General features: G+C 35.2%; 7 protein-coding genes and 1 non-coding gene across 11 annotated transcripts; 4 read left to right on the top strand and 4 right to left on the bottom strand.

The window, feature by feature from the left end:
* Positions 1-396: 396 nt before the first annotated feature.
* Positions 397-2,605, bottom strand: LOC103828410 (soluble inorganic pyrophosphatase 2). Of its 2 annotated transcripts, none has more exons than XM_033275558.1 (9): positions 2,088-2,305; positions 1,802-1,959; positions 1,685-1,713; positions 1,541-1,606; positions 1,313-1,420; positions 1,146-1,211; positions 929-1,049; positions 734-815; positions 397-647 (listed from the first exon to the last, which is right to left on the bottom strand). In XM_033275558.1, exons 1-9 carry the CDS (start codon positions 2,102-2,104, stop codon positions 605-607), a joined length of 690 nt encoding a protein of 229 aa, XP_033131449.1. In that variant the 5' UTR covers positions 2,105-2,305; the 3' UTR covers positions 397-604. The 2 variants fall into 2 exon arrangements, with proteins under 2 accessions (XP_033131449.1, XP_009102258.1); XM_009104010.2 differs by lacking the exon at positions 2,088-2,305 and adding an exon at positions 2,416-2,605 and having other exon boundaries at positions 404-647.
* Positions 2,606-3,425: 820 nt separating this feature from the next.
* LOC103828425 lies at positions 3,426-12,777 on the bottom strand. Of its 2 annotated transcripts, XR_004449450.1 has the most exons (3): positions 3,854-12,777; positions 3,722-3,779; positions 3,426-3,639 (listed from the first exon to the last, which is right to left on the bottom strand). XR_004449450.1 is itself a non-coding variant. In XM_033275557.1 (2 exons), exon 2 carries the CDS (start codon positions 5,981-5,983, stop codon positions 4,337-4,339), a length of 1,647 nt encoding a protein of 548 aa, XP_033131448.1. In that variant the 5' UTR covers positions 5,984-11,371; positions 11,447-12,777; the 3' UTR covers positions 3,426-4,336. The 2 variants fall into 2 exon arrangements, 1 of the variants encoding a protein (XP_033131448.1); XM_033275557.1 differs by having other exon boundaries at positions 3,426-11,371; positions 11,447-12,777.
* On the bottom strand, positions 8,252-8,821 carry LOC103828424 (probable E3 ubiquitin-protein ligase RHG1A). The gene has a single exon (XM_009104025.1). The coding sequence runs from the start codon at positions 8,819-8,821 to the stop codon at positions 8,252-8,254; it is 570 nt and encodes a 189-aa protein (XP_009102273.1).
* Positions 9,574-11,728, bottom strand: LOC103828423 (replication protein A 70 kDa DNA-binding subunit A). The gene is made up of 10 exons (XM_009104024.2): positions 11,559-11,728; positions 11,447-11,501; positions 11,098-11,371; positions 10,950-11,014; positions 10,707-10,815; positions 10,526-10,607; positions 10,338-10,449; positions 10,104-10,261; positions 9,906-10,026; positions 9,574-9,840 (listed from the first exon to the last, which is right to left on the bottom strand). Exons 1-10 carry the CDS (start codon positions 11,726-11,728, stop codon positions 9,574-9,576), a joined length of 1,413 nt encoding a protein of 470 aa, XP_009102272.2.
* A 3,279-nt stretch (positions 12,778-16,056) lies between the features above and the next one.
* Positions 16,057-17,360, top strand: LOC103828409 (protein RER1D). Its single transcript, XM_009104009.3, has 3 exons — positions 16,057-16,535; positions 16,662-16,842; positions 16,939-17,360. Exons 1-3 carry the CDS (start codon positions 16,159-16,161, stop codon positions 17,008-17,010), a joined length of 630 nt encoding a protein of 209 aa, XP_009102257.1. The 5' UTR covers positions 16,057-16,158; the 3' UTR covers positions 17,011-17,360.
* Positions 17,361-17,507: 147 nt separating this feature from the next.
* LOC103828422 lies at positions 17,508-20,940 on the top strand. The gene is given in 6 exon segments (XM_009104023.2): positions 17,508-17,511; positions 18,673-18,848; positions 19,356-19,454; positions 19,456-19,553; positions 19,633-19,725; positions 19,727-20,940. Coding segments are annotated over 6 exon segments (633 nt in total). The 3' UTR covers positions 19,890-20,940.
* Positions 17,668-17,770, top strand: LOC117127037. The gene has a single exon (XR_004449795.1). It is a non-coding gene; the product is annotated as a U6 spliceosomal RNA (small nuclear RNA).
* A 1,449-nt stretch (positions 20,941-22,389) lies between the features above and the next one.
* On the top strand, positions 22,390-23,791 carry LOC103828407 (phosphopantetheine adenylyltransferase). Of its 2 annotated transcripts, XM_009104008.3 has the most exons (6): positions 22,390-22,628; positions 22,716-22,787; positions 23,068-23,127; positions 23,214-23,308; positions 23,404-23,473; positions 23,562-23,791. In XM_009104008.3, the coding sequence occupies exons 1-6, from the start codon at positions 22,521-22,523 to the stop codon at positions 23,685-23,687; spliced, it is 531 nt and encodes a 176-aa protein (XP_009102256.1). In that variant the 5' UTR covers positions 22,390-22,520; the 3' UTR covers positions 23,688-23,791. The 2 variants fall into 2 exon arrangements, with proteins under 2 accessions (XP_009102256.1, XP_033130888.1); XM_033274997.1 differs by lacking the exon at positions 23,068-23,127.
* The last annotated feature ends 113 nt before the right edge of the window (positions 23,792-23,904 follow it).

Raw genomic sequence — 23,904 nt, 5'->3', positions numbered from 1 at the left:
TACAGATTTATATGCAAGTGGGTTTAATTCGGTTAACTATTTGGTTAACTTGCTATATAACAAATCTGCCAAAATTAAAAGAAGTTTTTAGTTTTGGTTAGATTTCGGTTAAGTTTAGTTAAAATGGATAATTTTGATTGTTTTGGTTAATTTGAATCTTCGTTGAGAATTTTTTTTTTAAGTAGAAAACCGAATTGACCAACAGCCCAAAAGAATCGATAACCAAATTTTATTTTTTAATCTGCTTAACTGTACCGAAGTAATAACCGAATTTGAAATGGATTCCAAAAAATTGGGTTCGGTTAGGTAGGGGTTGGCAGGTTTTGTTTGGTCAAAATCACATATCTAGGTAGGAAGTTAGTTCTTGGGATGTTTGCAAAACAGCATTAGACAAAAGGGGAAAGAGCTAATATGAATCTCCAAATTTAGTGACTAAAATTGGAATTCTCAATCGTCATCATCAGAAAGCTTCCGATTCGACAAAGTTTTTCAATGTACATTGCAAAAATGTACCAAGTTTAACATGCAATGTAGTATAAGAAGGCCTCAGTGATAGTGAAATCGAAGCAAACCGGGAGGAACAGGCTTGACCGAGGTTTATTCATCAACGCTGCAGGCCAGCTTTGATGTAAGCTGCGTAAAGATCCCTGCGTTTTTGAAAACCATACATTGTAACTATGATAACAGAGTAAACGTATGAGTACTTTCGGTGTTTCCGAGAAAACAAACTTACATGGAGTCCTTAATTGCGTCGATGGCAGCTTGAGCAGGGAGGAAACCTTCAACAGCAACTTTCTTGTTCTCGTTCTTCTTGTCTACAAGTTATGTGTTAAGTGAAAACTGAAAAAATGAAGCATAAGCCAAAACAAAACAGCCCACAGTGAAAACTCAAAACAAATGCAATATGTGATGTTATTTTAGTGGATACAGTCTTCGAAGAAGCGGCGGATCTCAGCTAGACGGTGAGGAGGAAGCTCTTTGATGTCTCTGTAGTGACGGAACTCTGGATCATCAGCGCAGACTGCAATGATCTTGTCGTCTTTTTCACCCTGCGAGTTTCATATCAAGGTGAGTCATGGTTTCTTACTAATGTAATAACATCACAGAGAAGGAGAAGATATCATTCTGGGAATAACGGCTGTTACCTGATCAATCATGGGCATTAAACCAATAGCACGGGCACGGAGGAACGATCCAGTCAGCACAGGCTCCTACGCAATAGTCATCAATCATCTCAGGTTGGCTATTTAACTGTCTGTTTATGTCAAATTTGCATGAACAATTGACGCTAAGGAAAGGCGAGAGAAAGCACCTGCATGAGTACCAGGACATCAATAGGGTCACTGTCCTCACAAATGGTTCGGGGAATGAAGCCGTAGTTGTGTGGGTACACAATGGATGAGTACAGAACACGATCAACCTAGAGAGGAAAGACAACGATGAGTGATCAGATTTGTTCTTCTTTTCAAATCTTCTAATGAAGCATCTTTAGTTCGAATGCATAGACTGTCAACATTTGATCAGGGTAAATACAATGTACCTTAATAAGGCCACTGTTCTTGTCTAGCTCGTACTTCACCTTGCCACCTTTGCTAATTTCAACAACCTGATAAACAAATCAAATCTCGTTTTTAACTGTCAAAATGATCTAGTCTTCCACAGTGCAAGAGGAGATAAAGCTTACACAGTTGAAAACTGCAGGAGCTTCCGGGCCTACAAGATTCAAACAAACAAACAACCACTCTCATAAGCAAAACTCTAACTGCAGCAAAGACATGCCACTTCATCAGCAGTAACATACCAATCTCCAAGTCGTGCCATGGATGAGCAGCAGCTGATCTGTTTGTGAAGGCTGCGAAATTCCTCTCGTTAAGAGTAACGTTAGGGTTCCTCAGAGGGAAAGCAGCAGAGCTCTTGGGGGTCACTCCATCCTTGTTATCAGCCATTTCGAAATGCTCACTGTAACTCAAAAACAAGCGCTATAGTAAGAGTCATTCAAGCATATACTAAACTCAAAATCATTCTCACATACTGAACAACAATAACATCGCGTTTCAAGATTCAGAAGAGAGATGAATCATCCATACCAATCTACGATAATCATCGTTCTAAGCAAACACTATATCATCCACGGAACAATCGTAACACACGAACGCAGAAGCGCAGATCCATCCTCGATTACGAATCAACAAACTCTAAATCTCTTCCTACTCTAACGCAACACTCTAGGATACATCCTCGATTTCAAGTGATTACGAATCATCAGGATCTAAATCAACAATCCAAGTTCTCGACGATCAAAACGGAGAGAAAGAAAACGCAACAATCAGCGGAAACTACTCAGATTCAACACGCAGGGACGTTAATCAAAAAGGAAGAAGATGAACAAAAAGGAAGGAGAAGAGATGATCTTACAGATGCAGTTTCAAGATTCAATCGGGAAACGGAAGAAGAGATTCCGTTACGTAATCTTTTTTCTTTCTTCTCTCTCTTATGCAGAAGAGAAGTTACAGTAGTACAGTTTTGATGTGAGTGTGGCGCTTCTTTATGAGACGTTGGAGGAAAGAGACGGTGACGTCATCATTTCCTTGGTTGTTGTTCATCGTCTATCTTACGATTAATCGTGTACGTTGAGTTTAAAAGGAGGAAGGATCGAACGGTGGTGGTTTTATTATTAACCATTTTGTTATTTTTAATTTGTTTTTCTTTTATAATAGGCCTTTGTAGTGTGTACCTTTTTTATTCGAGTGAAAGAGGAAAAGAAGACGACATTGATGTTGCCAAAAAGCATGTGAGGAAATTAATCAACATACGACGCGTGTCCATAGATTTAGGCGCTTTCCTTCTCGTTAATTTTTGTCGCTACAGTTCCTAATTTATTAAGTTAAGAAAATTATGATTACCCAGTAAGTACTTAAGGAAACGTAAGTACTTTTGAATTTGTTTAAAGCAATTGTCTAGAGTTTATTGCCTAGACTTTTTAAGACGTGAAGTTATAAGTTTGACTCACAATGTTCATTTATTAGCTTCCTAAAAGTGAGAAACTAGCAAATACAGTATTTCAAAGGTCTTAAATAGTGCCGGCTCTTGAGAACTCTTTTTAATACTTTCTCCGTTTTCCAATATTAATCGTTTTAGAAAAAAATTTTGGTTCCAAATTATAAGTCATTTTCGGTTTTTTATGTAACATTTATTAATAATTAATGTTGTCTGACCAATGATAATGTATCTTCTATTTTTTTATTGGTTGAATTGTGGTTAGGTAAATAATTAATGATCTTTTTGTTTCGAAAATATAGGAAATTAATGATTTTCTTAATCTATGTGCATACCTTTAAAACGACTTATATTAAAAACGGAGGAAGTAGTACCTTGTAAACTCTTTTTAATAGAACTAGATCCTCTCTCCGCGCTACGCGCGGAAAAGTACGTTGATAATTTATCTTTGATTATAAGTTTCAATAATTTGTTTGAAATGGAAGCATTGTATGTTCTAAAATATCTGAAAAATTAGTGAATATCGAGTTTACGCAATTGTCTAAAAAACTAAAGAAGTCGTAAGTAAGGTAAATAATGTAAGAAACAAATTAAGCCTTTCGCAGATAAAAAGCTGTGTTTAGGTCATAAGAAAGAAATAGCCTGAAATTGGATAAGAATAAGTTAGTTAGCATAAATTATAGTAAATATAATAGTATTCTTATTTATATAAAAAGGTTTGTACCTAGCGTAGGTGTGGAAAAGCTTATTTGTAAGTCCTTTTTTTATTGGACACTGTTAATCTGTGAATATAATATTTTATCATAAGACCTCTGAAAATGATGAGAGTGAAAACTACTAAATTATTTAAAATTACCTCTGTCGGGAGGAAGACCTTTGAATATTTCTTTGAAGACTATGTTCTTCACTTTCAGCTGGTGGGAATCTTCCGTTTTGATGATCGTTAATCGTGCTTTGCTTGTGACATGTGAGAGGGCCACATAAAGTTGACCATGAGAGAAGACTGGTTTAGGTAGATATAAGATGACCTTTTTAAACTTTGGTCTTGGCTTTTGTTGATTGTCCTTGCGTAGCACAATCTGATAAAAAATTGTCGCCGACGTAATGTGAACGGTAACTTTGTTTCATCATACAAAAGCACAATTCTTGGGATCAAGACCTCTTTTCCAATGTGGGAGCCAGTGATAATTTTGGCCTTCAGAACGCGATCGCCAACATTTGTTAAGATCATTCGCGTACCATTGCATAATCCCTTTTTCTGATTTATGTTTCACAGAAGCATAACTGGGGCACCAACTTCCAGAGTTAGTTTGTGCGAAGGCAAACCCGAGAATTCCAATTAGTTGAGATACTCAACGGCGTATAAAGTATCATTTTGATCTGATGCAGTATCTGATAACTCAAAGCTCTCTGAGCTGAAGTAATCTCTTGATACCCCGTCGGTCCGTGAGATGGTGTAAACATTGATTTCATCGACGGTTTCATTACGGGGTGTGAGGATAGCTTTATCAGTATAGGAAGTCTGAGAATTCATCGGTTTGTTGATTTCCCCATATGCAGCATTAACAACTCCTTCCAATGGGTCAGCAAAATTATGACAAATCAAAGATTCATCGATATCTATGAATTGATCATGGTAGCCATCATCCTCATATTCTTGTCCTGTTTTAAGACGACCTTCCCCGACCTTGAGAAGCCACTCGGAAAACTCTTTCTCATCCTGATTGACTCGCATATTTGTTTTCAAAGAGAACTTGTGGCAGTTATTCCATAGATATGAATGGCTTATCGAAGCTAATACAATATCAGCTCTACTACCTTGTGGAATGACCGGTAGGATCTGTCTGAAATCATCACCTAACATAACTGTTTTGCCACCGAAAGGCTGATTTTTTTGTGGTGGATTTTTTATAGACATTATGTCCTTCAACGTCTTGTCTAATGCTTCGAAAGCATGCTTGTGTGTCATAGGTGCCTCATCCCAGATTATGAGGTCTGTTTCCTCAATTAGTTCAGCCATCATAGTATCTGGTTTGATGTTGCAGAGCTTATCTTCGTCGAGCTTCAACGGAATATTGAAGCGAGAATGAGCTGTTCTCCCGTTTGGCAGTAGCAATGCGGCTATTCCCGAAGAAGCAACTGGTAGAACAATTTGTTTTCTTGAGCGAAGTCTGGATATAATAGTCTGGTATAGAAATGTTTTCCTTGTGCTCCCTGCGCCATATACAAAGAAAAGTTTTTCCTCTTTTTTATCAACAGAGTCTAAGACTGATTCATAGATCGCATGCTGCTCAGCATTAAGTAAGTTGTACTGCTTGTCATGTCTTAGTGTTTCCTCGGCAACATCGTAATCCATTTCTTGGTTCCACAAACTATTCCCCAATTCCTTGAGCAAAACAGGGTTGATCTTCGGCATATCTTTAATATCATTTAAGGAGCGATCTTGCATGCGCATCAACTTTTCTACTTCTATCAATGTGTATTGCTCCAGGGTCTTATCGTCCAGTTCCAGATTCGCGTGACCTAAGATCCTTTGCCTCCTTTGAAGTATGTCCTCGCTCATTGATTTCCATGAGTGTTCCCATAGTCCTTTAGGGCTTGCAACGAAGCAATTGTTTAGGAATGTGACGAACATATCACGGAGCTGGTATGGGGTGGCCGTTCGAGCACCCTCTGACATACTCTCGAGCCATTCAACATCATTGTCCAAATAGCCTCGTACGTGGCAAACTGATTTAAAGTCAGGGTATTTCACGTCGTTGTATGTTTTTAGCTCGTCGTAACTTCTAGGACCATGAATCTTATTAATGAGGACCCTCAGATAGTATCGATCACCTACTGAAGGATGGACATCTACGACTCGGCCAATGGTTTTTCTTTTCTTACGTTCAGTCCACACTTTAGCATTGTTGTTCCATACAAAATATTCAGGAATCTGCACATATGTTAGTGTCTGCGCAAACTCTGACCTTCTGCATAAAACCATCCATTATATGTTGTGTTTCTTTGGCGTTCATGCTTTGGTCGTTTAGTCAAGTTTATATTTGCGAATTGTATGGACCAACATAATGTGAGCTAAGATTTAAATTTTTTGGATTCAGAGAATATAGGAAATTCAACTTCCAACTTTTATAATCTAATACTTTCAAAACGCAACCAGACCTAAACAAAACCTATCTTATAGGATAAAAATGCACCTACTTAAGACACTTAGTATCACTATTTGAAAGAATGATTCTCTGTACGAATAAAACAAAATATTTTCTGTATTTTCAACATTAACATTAAGCAATGATATCAAACCAAAAAACATATTGCCATTGAGTTTACAACCTGTAGAAGAAGTTTCATACACAAGTTACTTAGCAAAACGGTCATACGTTAGCTACATTAATAAGAGAATGATGGACTTACCAAAAAAAGTAATTGGCTATTACACTAACATAGCCATCTACGTCCCCTTGGACCACTTCCTTCACTCCCTTCACCTTCTGAGTCATAGATGGGTAGACCTCTTCCTATAGGTTCTTCGTCTCCCGGCAACAGAGGAACTTCTTTTTGAAGCACCAAGAGCTGATAGATGAGGTTCAGAAATATTAGACTTGTTTCCAAATCTGTTATGCGGGCCATGTCGATCACTTGTTCGTACACAAGCTGGCCAAAGTTGATTTCTTTACGCTTGGCAACAACATACAGGAGGCGGAGACGCTTTTTAATCATCAGATCAGTGTCCGGACCTGGATGCCAGTTACGCTTACACACACGGTACAGGGCTTGGAAGGGGTTGAGCAAAGCATTTAGATTGAATCCCGTCCATCCAGAGCATTCGCCTCCAGTGAGATATGTGATTGCCTGTTTCAGCACAACGTCTTTCCACGGAAAAGAATGTTCGACGGACGGTTTCATCATCAATTGGTTGATTACCGCGGGAGAGAAACGGTACACATATTCCCCGAATAAGAGCTCCATCCTCATAGAATGGTGTGTTAGAGATAAACTCTCTCACAACTCTAGGACAGAAAGGGTTCACATGCAACACCATGTAACACCACCATATGCTATCGATAACCCTAAAGGCATCCTCTAAAAGACGATTTCTAGAATCTAAAGAAGCTTGAACCACAAAACCTCGGAGACAAAGAGATTGATACCCGATTTCAGTTTCGTGGCTGTGATGACGCCGAGAGTAACCTTCGATAGGCGGAACGGTCCCGGAGAATATTAATCGATTTTCCTGTAAATGTTTATCAAACGACTTGAACGGGACTCGCGATCGGAAGTTATAGTTACTTGAAGCTACCTTATGTACTTATATCAATCAATGAAAATTTGCATAATTTTGAAATTGGTTGCTACTAACCAAGCAAGGTAGCAAACACATTGACCTTGTGATTAGAAAGAAGAATATTGTTGAAAGCCAGGGAAAATGAATAATTGTTTTAGACTTCAGATGAAAGCCTATATGACCACTTCAAGAGTGATTGTCAACTTCATATTTCCGGATGAAGTGCTGGATGGGATCGATAGAGCTATCACAGTAAAAGCGAGTAGGAGTGGTTGTGGCGAGAGTCAATCTTCCTGTAGTCATGTAAGGTAAATAAAGTTAACAATGTGAACTAAGTTATGTGAGTTATAGTATTTGGACTAATTCATCTATCATATATCCTTATCAATTGCTCTAGGCATTCTTATAAGCAGACAATATATAAATAGATCCCTAAAATAGATAATAATCATAATTTTTATCACTCTGGGATTGACGCTTGTGATGAGTACAACTTTGTATCTCATTACTGACTTGATATGCATGTCTCTAAACAAAGCAGAAGCATTGTCCGTTATTACCAAGCAGACTATTCTGGAACTGCATGAAACATGCAAGTATATATGAAGTGGCACTGAACCAAAATTGTAAACAAAGGAGTGGAGTTAACGTGCTTTGTATATTAGGACCCTACGCGAAAGAATCGAAAATATTATTTATGGAATCACATTGCTAATTAAATTGATACCATAGAAATACTAAATACCACTTTCATGATATAAAAAAATAATAATCTAGATGCAAAGTTCTAAATAAAGGGAAACAAATAGTTTTATTCAAAATGGCATTCTTAATATTATTTTAATAATAGGAATTATCATAAAAATATTAGGTAAAACGGAATATTAGTTCCATACAGAGAGAACTTTTTTTTTTTTATAAAAGTAAAGTTGAAATCTGCATAAGATGGGATATAAGATTTCTTAAATGCTAAGCAAGCGTTGTTCTGCATACTGGACAGGTTAAGTTCATCTTGATCCAGCCTAAGATGCACTCGTGATGGTACGAATGGTTGCATACCAAGGTGTTCAAATCTCCACTTGCACCAAGCTCGTTGTGGCAAATTGCGCAGATGTCATTCTCTTCGCTGGGGATGGAATCTCTTCTGTTCTTTCGCAGGTCGATTGTATAGACGTCGAGATCAATTCTACTCCAAGCTTTTGGGTTGAAGTCAGTAATCTTAACAATTACATCTAGATTTGTACCTGTGACATCGTCGAGTGTTGGAATAACTCCAGCGACATAGTTAGTAGTCTCATCTATAATTTCTATCACCGAGTCAAAGTTGATTTCATGATACTGAAGCATGTCCTCCATATCGATGATTGTACCGTCGTCTAGGTGGCCATTACTTGATGTCCTCGGTGCTATTGATATTCTGTTTGTTGTTTGCTGGGTGTTGAGCCTCTTGATCTTCATGGTGAGAGTTCGTTTGGGAGATGAGCAAGCTGGTTTCTTCTTGTCGCTTAGAACCAAGGTATACGGTGGTGGATGACTCATCTTTAGTAACTCGTATGGACTGTTTGCTGTAACCGGATATGAGATTGTATATGATGACAATTATGTTGATAACTTATTTATAATGCCTTGGTCAAACTTTAAAGGGGTTTATTTTTCATGAAACCTCTCAAAAATACAAAAACATCCATAACTTACTACACATTAATTGTTTATAGGTTTCAGTTTCATAAATTACTAACTTGATTATGGTCTTCTGTTATCATTTTTATGTTGACCATATCCCGATAGTATTATAAATTACTAACTTGATTATATTACATACAAATAAGAAACATGTTTATAAAACGATACGGAAGAAATATATTTCGTTTTCTACTATAAATTATTAAAATTAGAAACGACATAAATGCCAAAAATAAATAAACAGTGCACTATACAGAAGTTAATATCATTTATTCAAGTTTCCGAATTTTCTTTTTTAATAGTTTGTATAGTTTCCAAAATATACAACACAATTACTACCCAAGATCAAAAAAAGAAAACTGCATAAATTTTAGCAACACTAATTTGAACAGACTCAACATAAACAAATGAACCAAAAGACCATAGAATATCCAAATAGAGCATACGATATCATAAATAATGTCAACTCAAATACTGAAGTAAATGAACCAAAACAATACTGAATCAAATGAACCAAACTTAGTCTTTCAACAAACTGAAATAAAATCCGAAGGAAATAGACCAATGCGTAGTCGGTCAACAGACTCAACCCAAGTACGGGAAACATGTTAGCCACATTTAGCAATGGAAGAACCTTCCTCACCGTTACCACTTCCCAAAGCCACCGCAGTAGGAGAGACAGCCACGTCGGCTGCTAAATCGCATCCAAGCGCTTGACCATCAAGAGGGAGTACCTTGGTGACTGTTAAAGATTGAGTCTTGCCTTCCACGTTGTGCTTTGATATCTTGATAACGAACGTGCGTGTCTGTCCAATGATATTAATGAGGGCTTGCGGCACCGGGACTACATGCCCATCTAATGCGCCCTCGTAAGCCTATACAAATTTATACATATGTAAGAACACAACCAAAACTGATTGATGGAAAGGGTTCTGATTACCTCATAGTAGCTCTCAACCAAACCGGAGGCTTTCTTCCCAGTTAATTCCTGCCCATCATCACCGAGAACCACAAAGCTCGCATAATCATTGTTGTCATAGACGGAGAGCTTAGTGAGATACCTGTTTCATAGGCACATTGGTAATGAGTGTTGACTTTGTGTATGACAACAAAAAAAAACTATAAGTACAATTCTTACTCTGCAGCACCTGTGATCTCAGTCTTTCCACACTTCTTACACATAAGCGTGGTAGGTCCTTTAGTTGCTTTAGTCTTGCACCCACCACAAGCGATGTAATACCATGCGGAATCACGCACAACATCATCAATTGTAGCTGTACACTCAAACCAAGCGACCTATATTTTGCAACAGAGAAGATAGTCAATAACTTTTCATATCGCAATGCAAGAATTTAAGAAAGAGATGTCATACCTTCGCATCTTCTTGCTTCATGTAAGAGAGTAGCTCCCCTATAGTATCTGTCTCAGCCTTGGTTACAATCTCAGCATTAACTCTATTAGCAACTTCTGAGTTTGACACAAACCTTAAATCTTAAAAAAAAAAACCAAGCCTTTATATAGAGTAAAGCTTTCGTTGCAAATACACAAGTCAATACATACCAAGCCAGATACTTCCTGGTTGCTTGAACATCCATATCAAAAAACACCCTTAAAGATGATAGGGATGACAAAGATAAAGCACCTGTAGCATAACCAATTTTCCATACCAAATAATAAAAATTAGTCAAACAAATTGAGCTTACTACATCTATAAACCACAACAAAGCTAAGTATTACGAACCTCCAAAACGTTTAGGATTCACAGTTGTCACTAAAATAACACTTGGATATTTTCCAAGCGATTTAAACTTCTCACAGAAGTCTGTATCTGCCTTATCCCATAAGTAGAGCTTCATCACATGACCAATGTATCAAAGCGAACACATGTATTAGGCAAAAACATATACGTATAGAGCTTCAAAAAAAGAACTTACTCATATGTCTGAACATGAATCAGAATTCGCCGCATGGAAGCTATTTTGACCTCATCCAGCACAAGACCCTCGGTAAGAGTCTGCTCATTCACCAATCTAATATGACCAATGTAATCTGCGTGTACAAACAGAACTTGCGTATAAAAACAGCACGTAATCATCTGATCAACATAAACAGATGAGACTGAGATATCTTACCAAACAGATCCCTTTTGAGGTCGCAAGCCGCTTCGAACTCTTCATAGCCATGGAAACGGAATCGATCTTCAGGAAACTGTATATAACTATCTGTGAGAACAGATAGTACAGAGTTCCATGAGAAAGCAATGGTGACGTCTGGATCAGCAACCCGATACACCTTCTTGGTCTTAGAACCAAAGTAGTTGTTAAGTCTGTAAGTGGAACCGGGAATCATGTATCGCAGATAGGTGTCAATCCTCGATGGTGGGATGAATCCCTGAATCACAGTGCCCTGTTCAAAACGACGAAGTAATGATCATTATTAATCTATCGAGAATGACAAAAAGCAAAAGTTTTCATAACAGACCTCTTCGTCGATCAGAAGCATCTCTAGACCAATAAGGATCTTCGTGAATGCGTTCCTAGCCTCCCAAAAATAGATCAGACGAAACCTCTACTCGCCTTCCTGTGGTCCAAACGTCACATTTCTGAACTTCACGACGCCATCGTTTTTGTCGGATGAGACGTCGGAGCAGAAAACGGCCTTGCCGTTACGTTTCTTCGAAGAGGTATCACCGGAGATGCCAGGTTGGCCAGTAGGTTCCATCGGTGCGACGGAGTGGGTCATCGGTGCGGCGGAGGGTTTCATCGTGCGGCAGAGGGTTTCATCGCGCGGCGGAGGATTTCATCGGTGCGTCGGAGGATTTCAATGGGGGATGGATGGTTTCGTCGGGGAGGCGGAGGGTTTCACCGGGCGGCGGAGGAGACATCGTCCTTTCCGTTAGGTTTCTTGGAGAGAAGATCGCTGGAAACGGAGTTTTTGCTGTTGGAATTCATCGGTTGAGAGTGTATTGCGCGTAATCAAACTGGGGGAATGATCGGGGTTATAAATGAAATAAGAGAGAGAGATGCGAAACGAACCCATTAATGGAGGTTTAAGGAAGATTTGGTGGAGGATTGATTGAACAGACGTGAACCGATAAACGGAAGAAGTGGAAATGACAAAAGGGATCAGATCTTAGGAATCAGATCGTTGTCTGCGCAAAAGAGATGGAAGTTAGGGTTCGTTGACACGTCTCGAGGAGGTCCTCTCTATTTTGCGTAAAGTAACGGGCTTACGGGCCAACTCCATATAAAAAAACATCGAGGCCCAATCGATTCTGACGTGGAAAAAACACGCGACGCCATTGGCTAAATATTTCATCCGACGTGGAGGGCCTAAACGATGAGGATATCCCCTTTTACTTATTGTATGATATCAATATATTAGCTTTGTCGAAAGGAAAAACCTACATTTTGTTTTTGAGTTCACTCGAAATCGAATCAAACGAACTCTACATTTGACGTCCCTATGTAAAAATTTCATTTTAGATATTAAAATTGACGTTTGAAGTTTTCATTCTCTAAACAATCTATAAATCTGTCCAAAAGAACCATCTTACATAGTTGAACAACATTTGTAGCGTGACATTTTTTTCTGTGGAGTAGTAGCAGTAATATATTTATTGTTAATAAACAGCTGAAAGTACGCTTTCCTTTTTTTTTTTTGAGCAACAGGGCTCTTTCCTTCTCGTTATTTTTTGTCGCTACAGTTCCTAATTTATTAAGTTATAAGAAAATGGGAAAACTGTTTTTTTAGAGCAAAAAAATGGTAACTATGTCCCTTTAGACTAATCTATATTTTGTGTCATATTTTCCTATAACACCCTTTAATATTTTTGAAAATAAATTTAATAAATAGTTTTACAAACAAAAAAAATTTGGAAAAATAGTAACTTTTGATAAAATACCTATATGAACTTAGTGATATTTTTTCCAGTTATAAAAAAGTTAAAATTATAAATTTCATATTATGTTCTAAATAAAGTAGAAATGACATTCTACGAAGTAGAAAACAAAATCCACTTTTTTCATTGAATCTACAATGTTTAGAATACGTGATCTACGTAAATAGGAGTATTCTAAAAATATTTAGAATACACATTCCGCGCTTAACCTATCGTTCTAAAATCTTTAGAAATCAAAATCTACACATTAATATAAATCTAAAACACGTAGAAACCGACTTCTACAGATTTACTATAAATCTAAAACATGTAGACATCAAAATCTAAACATTACTATAATTCTAAAAAACTGTAGAAACCGATTTCTACATATTAGTTGTATTCTACGGATAAGAAATCAGTTCCTAAAAATATGGAAACAAAATATTTGGGAATATTCACTTTTATATTTTGAAAAAAAAATCGATTTTAAAAAAAAAAAAAAACGAAAAAGGAACAAAAAAAACAAAAAAAAAGAAAAAAAGAATAAAAATTACAATTTTAAGGGCATTACTGCCATTTTGAAAAAAATTAGTCTAATGGGACATAAAGTAGTATAGATTAGTATAAAAAGACATAGTTACCATTTTTTTGCTCTAAAAAAACAATTTTCCCTAAGAAAATTATGATTACCCAGTACTTAAGGAAACGTATTACTTTTGAATTTGTTTAAAGCAATTGTCTAGAGTTCATTGCCTAGACTTTATAAGACGTGAAGTTATAAGTTTGACTCCCAATGTTCATTTATTAGCTTCCTAAAAGTGAGAAACTAGCAAATACAGTAGTATTTCAAAGGTCTTAAATAGTGCCGGCGGCTCTTGAGAACTCTTTTTAATAGTACCTTGTAAACTCTTTTTAATATATTAGCTTTGTCGAAAGGAAAAACCTACATTTTGTTTTTGAGTTCACTCGAAATCGAATCAAACGAACTCTACATTTGACGTCCCAATGTAAAAATTCCATTTTAGATATTAAAACTGACGTTTGAAGTTTTCATTCTCTAAACAATCTATTAATCTGCCCAAAAGAACCATCTTACATAATTGAACAACATTTGTAGCGTGACATTTTTTTGGGAAAATTGTTTTTTTAGAGCAAAAAAAATGATAACTATGTTCTTTTAGATTAATCTCATATACTTTATGTCCCATTAAGTTAATATTTTCAAAATGGCAATAATGCCCTTAAATTTGTATTTTTTTTATTTTTTTCGTTTTTTTTTGTTTTTTTATAAGAAAATCGATTTTTTTTCAAAATATGAAAGTGAATATTCCCAAATATTTTGTTTCCATATTTTTATGAACTGATTTTTTATCCGTAGAATACAACTAATTTGTAGAAATTGATTTCTACAGGTTTTTAGAATTATAGTAATATGTAGATTTTGATTTCTACATGTTTTAGATTTACAGTAAATCTGTAGAAGTCGGTTTCTAGGTGTTGTAGATTTATATTAATTTGTAGATTTTGATTTCTAAATATTTTAGATCGGTAGGTTAAGCGTGGAATGTGTATTCTAAATATTTTTAGAATACTCTTATTTACGTAGATCACGTATTCTAAACATTGTAGATTCAATGAAAAAAGTGGATTTTGTTTTCTACTTTGTAGAATGTCATTTCTACTTTATTTAGAACATAATCTAAAATTTATGATTTAAATATTTTTAGAACTGAAAAAAATACCACTAAGTTCATATTGGTATTTTATCAAAAGTTACTATTTTTCCAATTTTTTTTTGTTTATAAAACTATTTTTTAAATTTATTTTTAAAAATATTAAAAGGTGTTATGGGCACAAGTGACACAAAATAAATATTAGTCTAAAGGGACATAGTTATCATTTTTTTGCTCTAAAAAACAGTTTTCCCCATTTTTTTTATGTGGAGTAGTAGCAGTAAAATATCTATACTATTAAAAGGGAATCATTCTGAAAAATCTACTTAAAAAGGTTGTTGCACCCTTTCCTTAGACTAATATTTTTTTGGTCTTATAATATATATTTGTAACAATAAGTTAGTCAATAACATTATACCATAGATTTACCTATTTTTACTCCTTCCCTTTTTTGAGTTATCATATAATTGACTAAAAATTTCTCTAAGATTACTTTAGTAAATTTGCTAACATATTATTCAAAATGGTTTGGTCGACTAAAACACGAACCAAAACAATAATTGTATCAGATCTCCAATAAATTATTATGTCACCCGTCATTTTAACAGCTTGAATAATGTATTTACGTTCAAAAAATGCATACATATAATCACATTGTTATCACATTTTGATTCATTATATATGTAGATTTCTATTTCCATATTTTGAACATGTTAGCATCATACTATATGGGTTTATCTGGTATAACACAAACTACAATAATTACTATGTTTACTTTGTTTTCTAAACGAAGATAAAACTCAAAAAAATTTGAGATCAATAGAGATGATATAAACTGTAAAAAAACTCATGTTGGTATGATATGGAACAAATCGTAACAGACCATTTAACTATAATAATTTAATATAAAGCTTAAAATCTACTATTACCTTATTGATCAAATAATTTCTTATAAATTTCACATGATTTTCAATCGGCCTGATTTTAAAATATAACTAATATATATTTACATTCTGGATATCTTAGAATACTCATTCGGTTTTCGGTTTAGGTCGTGTAATTTTTTTTTCTTTTTTTTTTTAAATCTGAATTCTTCGAGCCTCGACATTTGGATCTAATTAGATATTTGAAATATTTCCGGTTATGGTTCAGTTTGGTTCCTTTTGGAATCGAGTCAGTTCGATTCCATAATTCAAATAACCCTAAAATACATGTAATTTAGGTACGTAATAGTCTAGCTCAATTTGGATATTTAGGAGCAAAAATTATTTTGAAGTACCTGAAAAGCCGAAAGACGAAAAATACCTAAAATATTAATTCATATCTAATTTTATTTATAACCCAAACAAAATCCGCGCTTTCGAAGCGCGGATCAAAATCTAGTTTATTGTTAATTGTAAACAGCTGAAAGTACGTAGGATTTTACGTTGGTATAAGAATGGAAAGTGGGCTTAGAGAAATCTTAGAAAGCCTAACAGGCCTTTTAATTTTCCAAGAGAGCACCACTAACCACGACACGTGTTTCATCCACGTCATTCAGTTTTTCTTTCCGCGAAAGTGCGAAACCAACCAAGCAAACGACTCTCTCTCTCTCTCTCTCTCTCTCCCTCGTGTTTGATTCGAAGATCATTGTGACCATGGAGGACGAATCAGGAAACGAAGGAGACGGATACACAATGAGCGATTCACTGCTTGCACGATGGAGAATCGAATTCTCGAAATCGTTTCAGAATCACCTCGACAGATCGGCTCCACACCTCGTTCGAAGATGGCTAGTGACGTTAATCGCCGCCGTGATCTACATCTACAGAGTTTACTACGCTTACGGATTCTTCGTCGTCTCGTATGGTCTCGCGACTTACATCTTAAACCTCTTGATCGGTTTCCTCTCTCCCAAAGTCGATCCAGAGCTCGAAGCCTTGGATCCTGCTTCTGCTTCTGCTTCGTCTGAGTCCAGTAAAGATTCTGATGAGTTCAAGCCGTTTGTTCGTCGTCTTCCTGAGTTCAAGTTCTGGTAGATTTCTCACAAATTCGATTTGATCTGAGAATTTTTATTTGTTGTTGCTAAAAGTCTAAAACGAGTTAATACTAATTAAAATAAAGAATAGTAGTGATCTTGATTCTGTGATGTAACTATCAGGTATGCAGCTACTAAGGCTTTTGTTGTAGCGTTTGTGATGACCTTCTTCTCGTTCTTGGATGTGCCTGTGTTCTGGCCCATCTTGCTTTGCTACTGGTTGTTTCTGTATTTTCTCACTATGAAACGACAAATCGTGCACATGGTCAAGTACAGATACGTTCCTTTCGATTTTAGAAAGAAGGTAACAAAGCTACTCTTGGCTTCTTCTTGTTTTTTTTGTATTCGATTTGGACTGAGTCTTGATGTTTTGTGAACTTTTGATGTTTGTTTTTGACAGAGGTATGGTGGAAATGATAAGCCTAGTAGCAGCAATTCACCTCAAGGAGATGAAAATACGGCTCAGACGTGAAGCTAAGTAGATTGTTATAGCATACTGTGGTGTAAAAGGAAAAAACAATGTTCTTGATACTTAACAGAACTGAGAAAGCTATCTTATGTTTGAGTTATGTTATGTTTGACAGCTTCCAATATCTTCTTGCAATGCAGACGCCAAATCACTGATCTGAATTGCCTCAGAGAAGCGGATAATATGCCATCTTACTCAGAACACACTATAGATTCTAGAGTTTACTTGCTTTGTACACTGTGAAGTCTTTAATAGTGCTCATGGATTTGTTCAGTATGTAAATGTTATGATAGTTGATCGGAACTGAATGTAACTTCTCCTTTATTGAATGGATCAGAACGAAATACAAGATGCTTAAAGAGTATCAAACGACCGCTTAGTTTCTTTCTCCCACTTAGTTTTTTCTTCTTCTTATATTCTGTCCTTTCTCTGATTCTTTTGAAAGAAGTGATCAAATAGCGGACTCCTCAAATAGCACAGCTGTACAAAAAAAAAGAGATATGGGTATGTTTAAATGTCCACTTGAACCCACTAATAACACACAAAGAATTGGCCTATCAGATGGCCCACATGAATAATTCTGTTTCTTTCTTCCTCCCACATCGGTAAGAATGGAAGCTAACGAACTGTTTTTATATCTCTGGAGTCACAAACATGATTGTCCCTTCGGGGACATCCGATAAAATTGGAACGATACAGAGAAGATTAGCATGGCCCCTGCGCAAGGATGACACGCACAAATCGAGAAATGGTCCAAATTTTTTTGATCTTTTTTCGAAAACTTTTCATGAATTTTTTGAACAGATTCTCTCTTGAGTGACATTGATGGTTTACTTAACCTTTTAAATTAAGGTATATGTGTCTCTTCTTCGCTACACTCAATGCTTCAACTCTACACAGAAGCAGGATTTGGATTGTGTTGTCTCTTACTTCATTCATATATGTATAGATTTAAAGTCATGGTTGGTTCAGTATTATAGTGGAGTGCAAATTAATTCAGTTTCTACGCTTCTCATTCCAGCTTTGTCTGTCCCTACATTCGAATCAAAGCAGGTTCAGTGTTTAAAACCACATATTTCTTCGTCAACTCGGGAATCTTGGATTCAGTTATATGCCTTGATAACAAAATGATCAGAAAAAGAAAAAGAAAAAAAAAGCACCAGATTCATGTATGTAGGAGAGAACATCAGGTTGTTAATTAAGGATGCTGAACGACATAGTAATTCTCCAAATTGTTAGTGCAAAGATGACACAACAATTGGTAATGCAGAAGATAAATCAAGAGATAAAATGGATACAAGCAACCAACTATGCTTTATTAGAAATTACCTAAACAATCTATTACAAGACTTGCTTATCAGTTTTTACACGTCAGTGTTAACACCCTAACACACGTTACTGACAGATTCCTAATCTACCCAAACATGTCTCTTTCTCGTCAGTACTTCAGCATCTGCTTCAGCACGACCCAAGAACACTCCTAAGGGATTTTCACCCTTCCTCTATAATAATAGCCAGTGTCTTATGGAATATAGACGACTCCATAGCTCTTTTATAGTGATCTCCACGTTCCTGAAACCCTAGTCTCCAAGGCAGCATGAATATGGACAACTTCCATATCAATAAGTACACTTTCCTTTTTCTTGAAATGTACTTATTCCTCAGGGCATATACTTGCTCTCCAAGTTTACCTCTTGCCTTTTTCTCCATGGTATAAACTTGCTCCTCAAGTTTATTCCACGCCAGCTCAGCATCTTGCGTTCACATGGTCTCTACCACTCCGCATGCCTCCTGGTTCACTCTCTGACACACACTGCCTCAACAACTACTTCAACGACTACGTCAAGACATAAACCCTCAGTTTATCCTTCTCCATCTCAGCATATCTTGCATCCACATGGTAACACACCACTCCGCATGCCTTATGTAGTAACGACTAATGCATCCAGCATCAGTGACTTCGTCGCCTAGTTAGTCACGGAAGACCATTGATATCTACAAGCTCCACTTGCATCTTCACAAATGTTTGCACCTTTTTGGTATTGAATCTCTTCAACCTCACTAGTTTCTGATAAGTTCACAACTCAGATCTCTCAATAAACTCTCTGTAACCTCTCGTATTGATATCAAACCCAACGTTTACAAAGATGAATACAATTACAAGATAAAAAAATAGCTGAATAAGTAAATCTCAGATCATGATCTTAGTTTCCTTATGTTGACATTTGTTTTGTCTACTTAATCATGGTTTTAGTCTTTGTACACATCTTAATCATTTCGACTGGCATATAAATAGCAATGAGTATATTTTATTATAAAGAAGATGATAGATTCGGTTCTACTTGCAGATTTGGGCAGCTGGTTTTACTGCAGCTATACTGAAGAAACGTAGCTCCACCATAAACACGGAACCAACCAGTCCAAAAAGCCAAGAAGAAGAGGCTTCAAAAACCACAAAAGAAGGAACCTCTAGGAATCGAAAACATGATGCTATCATCTCTAGAGAAACTCTTCCCCATCATCTTAAACATCCCAGACGTCAACATGTATGCTTCACACTATTTATACACCCATTATTTGTCAACTGGTTGTGATTAATCTGAAATTTGAATTATTGTGTCGCAGGAGACTAACGAAAATCATCGAGAAACTCTATGAGAACCATCCTCCATGCCCTCAGCTTTATCTTTACAGCTCTGGGGATAAAGTTGTTCCGTCACAAAGAGCAGCAAAAGATTGGAAGAAAGATACATTCTTTCAGTTTCAGGTCGTCTCCTCATGTCGACCACTACCGGAACTTTCCTGACTTGTACTCCTCACAGCTTCACAACTTCTTACAAGATTGCTTCAAGCAAACAAAGCAGCATCATCAAGCTCTGTGATTTTGGAACATAGCAGACTTTTTGTAATCTGGTTTATCTGTATATGTCTCACTGTTATACCATCCTTTATATATTAAAGGAGAAACATTGTAATAAATGCGTTCATACTAAACTAGACACATATCACGTGTAAAAGCATTATAATAAATGCGTTGACACTAAAATTGACACATGTCACATGCATAGAGCTTCTCATCCAAACTCTACATAAATATGTTCACACTATGTACTTTACTTTTTTTTAATATAAAACTCACATGCATGGTTCTTCTTTACATTATTTTTACTGTTTGCAAATAGAGCTGGATAAATTATTCATAAATTTTGATTCGATTCGTTATCTGTTTTGATTCAAACCGAAAAATCCGGATATTCGTTACTCTATGAAGCAAATCAAATACTGAAATGCAATATCCATAAAAAACAAACAAATCACAAATATCAATATTTATAGAAACGGATATCCAATTTGATCAGTTATATGCATATATATATATATATATTTAAATAATTATGTGTAAGTTAAATATTATAGTTTATATAAATTTTACAATATTTTGTTTTAAAATAATTTCATTTTAAGAATTTTATTTTTCATTTATTATTTTAAATTTATTTTTTAATATTAGTTAACAGTATCTTTATATACTTATCAACCATCTTTATATACTTTTACATACACATGCATGTACACATTGACGTGAACACCTTATAACTAAGTATTTACCACAACTGAAATATCTAATTTTTTTGGAAGTTAAAATTTTCTTTTCTTAATGTTTCTTTCACTATCGACCAAATTGTAATAAAATGATTTGTCTTAATAATTTTCTTTTCTTTTTTAACTATTATCCGTTTAGAAACTATAATATAAAACCATTGGTTCGACATTACGACTATCTAAGATTTATAACATGAAAACAAACAAATAATAGTAAATTTTGATTATCACAGAAAAAAAACTCAAAAAATCAAATATTTTAACCGAACAAACTAAATAAATATTGATTTAAAATGATAGTTATATTTTAGGTGATTAAGAACCAAAAAATAACCTAAAACCGAACCGATATCCAAATTAAATAGATTAATGTCTTCTTATTAAAAAATAACTAAACTAAAAATCACATTCCGCGCAAAGCGTGGATTATTACCTAGTTTCTGAATAAATAAGTAATCAGTTTCATTTTTATTTTGAACTTTTATTTTTTATTTTTAGTCATTTATTGTATATTAAATTCTACTTTTTATTTTTAAGTTATTAGATAATTGTGTATAGTTTTACTTTTGAGTAAAAATAACTGATTAAAAACTCAAAAATCTAAACAAGTATTGGAAACCGTTTAGATGAACCTGAGAGGATTTAAACCAAATTAATCCAAAAACTTCGAGAAATCCGAACTAGTCATATATCTTTGATCCAAACACCTAGGCATAGACACATGAGTTTGGATAACTATTGGTCATATATCTTTCATCTAAACATCTAGGCATAGATACGGGTGTTTAGGTAACTATTCGAGTTTGGATTAAATATTTCAGGTTTTTGGTTTCTGGTTAACCCTATTCTAGTAGTTTATAAATATGAATTCATATCGGATAATACACATTTCGGATTATGTTCTAATTTGGAATTTATCTTAAACCCCATAAAATTATAATACACTATTTAAATTCGGATTACATCGGTACAGTTTAGATATACCCAAAATAAAAACAAAGTTTGAAAACAAAAAATTAGTTGATATATATATATATATATATATATATATATATATATATATATATATATATATATATATATATATATATATATATATATATATAAATTAATATAAGGTACTCCCTCTGTTTCAAAATACTTGAAGTTTTAAGATTGTGCACAACTATTAAGAAACTTGTTTTTTATTTTAAAAATATCATTAAAATATAGATTAAAAGTTATTCAACCAATCACTAAACATACTATAAAATATTATTGGTTACACAGTTTTTGATAAAGTTAAAAGTGCATTGATATATGAAAACATCATCTATTTTGAAACATCAAAAACTCCTTAAAACATCATCTATTTTGAAACGGAGGGAGTACTAATTTAATCTTAAATACTTATTTTTAGAAATCATATCAAAATAAAAAAATGTATTTAAAGTATATATTATGGTTCTGATATTTATATTAAATATTAATTTATACTTTCAATAGTTTTTTCAAGAAAAAATTAAGGTTTTTGAAATTTTTCGAATTATTTATTTGAATTCGATTAAAAACATTTCAAGTTTAAATATGTTTATAGTATCGTACAAATCTTCTTTATGTATTTTTACATTTCGAATAAGATATAAATTAAGTTTTTTTTTGGTTGGGGTTTGATTCCAATCTATATTAAATTTTATGTGCTATACTTTTTTTTTTTTGACAACAATTTTCTGTGCTATACAAACACCTAAAAAACAAATTTATTTTTCTGATATTATGTTGAACCAGCCGTTTTAATGTCTATATTAAATAACAGAACCGGTACAACCGGGGAAACAATGAGATACGAACCGGTCTGGGTTTGGTGAATCTAGGTGAAGAAGACATAATAATTAGGCGGAGGAGGTCTTCTTCTTCTTCTTCTACGGCAAATGGCAGCAGCGGGAGGTACGAAGGTCTCCGCGGCGGATTCGTTCGGTGCCGTCGTTCTGGGAGGTACGTTTGATCGATTGCACGAGGGACATCGCACTTTCCTCAAGGTTAGTTTTGTTGTTTTCTTCCTCTGCGATTTCTGCTTTAAGAATCGAAGTAATTGATCGATCCAAATATTTGTGTGGAAACATCAGGCGGCGGCTGAGCTAGCGAGGGATCGATTAGTGGTGGGAGTATGTGATGGCCCTATGTTGACGAACAAGCAAGTAAGCGATCCATCACTCCCTCTCGTTTAGATTTACACCGTTTCATATAGTTGAAGTTCAGTGGCGTTAATTGTGTTTGAAGTTCTTATCTGTAATTGAGAATAGTCTAAGTCCAGTGGCCTTAAGGTTCTTACATGAGTTGCAAAAAGATGTGTCCTTGTGATCTTAAGGCAAAAAGATGACTCTTTGATCGTCTGCATACTAAGTTTTGTTCTGTGTCTGCTAAGCTGGATCTTTTGTGCTTCCTTCTAGTCCTCATTGAACTCTTTTGTGTGTATAGTTTGCTGAAATGATACAACCGATTGAAGAAAGGATGCGTAATGTGCAGACCTATGTCAAGGTCTTCTTATTGCCCTGACTAAAGATAGTTAGAATTTCTCTTATTTACTTTTGTTTCTTTTTTCTTTCTCCGTGGTCTGGGGGCAGTCTATCAAACCTGAGCTGGTTGTACAAACCGAACCCATTACCGATCCATATGGTCCTTCCATTGTCGATGAAGCATTGGAAGCTATCGTTGTCAGGTTTGAGCGCATTCTTTCTATTAAATCATTTTTCTCACAGTTTTATTCTATTCACCATGCATTTTTAAACTCTCTTAACTAATCTTAATCTGCAGCAAAGAGACGTTACCAGGTGGCTTGTCAGTAAACAGAAAAAGAGCAGAAAGAGGTCTTTCTCAACTCAAGGTTCCGTCTTTTCAGTCCACCAGCCTTAACCTTGTGATGCCTTTTGAGAGATTCAATCATCTAACCTTTCTCTATGCTTTTGTTGCAGATTGAGGTTGTGGAAATAGTTTCTGATGGATCGAGTGGGAATAAGATAAGTTCAAGTACTCTGAGGAAGTTAGAGGCAGAGAAACAAAACCAGCATGCAGTAGAACAAGAAGCATCATCAACTTGAACTAGCCATTTGTAAAATCAACTTTGTTATGTGTAACCTTTTCATTCCCTTGTTTGTATACTGCCTGAAACTGATCAATAAAAGTTGAACGCTTTGTTATTACCTTTCGAAAAAACGGTGTCGCTTTGTGTCTCACTGTAATAAACGACGCCGTTTCTCATAGAATGATCAACCCGATAACGTTTTTTCAAAGCAACGGCTAATTTTGTTGCAATGA

Source organism: Brassica rapa, chromosome A07 (genome assembly GCF_000309985.2).
Source record: "Brassica rapa cultivar Chiifu-401-42 chromosome A07, CAAS_Brap_v3.01, whole genome shotgun sequence".
NCBI lineage: Eukaryota > Viridiplantae > Streptophyta > Magnoliopsida > Brassicales > Brassicaceae > Brassica > Brassica rapa.
The sequence above is the reverse complement of the archived record's forward strand: the minus strand, read 5'-3'. Positions and strand labels throughout refer to the sequence as shown.

Bases quoted from the DNA above. Each gene is read 5' to 3' on its own strand.
- LOC103828410 (XM_033275558.1), bottom strand. The intron at 1,714-1,801 runs GTATGTTACTGC...TGAATCTTGTAG, and splicing joins ATGGCACGACTTGGAGATTG to GCCCGGAAGCTCCTGCAGTT. The intron at 1,607-1,684 runs GTAAGCTTTATC...TTTGTTTATCAG, and splicing joins CTCCTGCAGTTTTCAACTGT to GTTGTTGAAATTAGCAAAGG.
- LOC103828425 (XM_033275557.1), bottom strand. From the start codon at position 5,983: ATGGTTTTATGCAGAAGGTCAGAGTTTGCGCAGACACTAACATATGTG.
- LOC103828424 (XM_009104025.1), bottom strand. From the start codon at position 8,821: ATGAGTCATCCACCACCGTATACCTTGGTTCTAAGCGACAAGAAGAAA.
- LOC103828423 (XM_009104024.2), bottom strand. From the start codon at position 11,728: ATGAAACCCTCCGCCGCACCGATGACCCACTCCGTCGCACCGATGGAA. The intron at 11,372-11,446 runs GTCTGTTATGAA...CGTTTTGAACAG, and splicing joins TGCTTCTGATCGACGAAGAG to GGCACTGTGATTCAGGGATT. The intron at 9,841-9,905 runs GTAATCAGAACC...AAATTTGTATAG, and splicing joins TGGTTGAGAGCTACTATGAG to GCTTACGAGGGCGCATTAGA.
- LOC103828409 (XM_009104009.3), top strand. From the start codon at position 16,159: ATGGAGGACGAATCAGGAAACGAAGGAGACGGATACACAATGAGCGAT. The intron at 16,536-16,661 runs GTAGATTTCTCA...TGTAACTATCAG, and splicing joins CTTCCTGAGTTCAAGTTCTG to GTATGCAGCTACTAAGGCTT. The intron at 16,843-16,938 runs GTAACAAAGCTA...TGTTTTTGACAG, and splicing joins CTTTCGATTTTAGAAAGAAG to AGGTATGGTGGAAATGATAA.
- LOC103828407 (XM_009104008.3), top strand. From the start codon at position 22,521: ATGGCAGCAGCGGGAGGTACGAAGGTCTCCGCGGCGGATTCGTTCGGT. The intron at 22,788-23,067 runs GTAAGCGATCCA...TTGTGTGTATAG, and splicing joins CTATGTTGACGAACAAGCAA to TTTGCTGAAATGATACAACC. The intron at 23,309-23,403 runs GTTTGAGCGCAT...CTTAATCTGCAG, and splicing joins TTGGAAGCTATCGTTGTCAG to CAAAGAGACGTTACCAGGTG.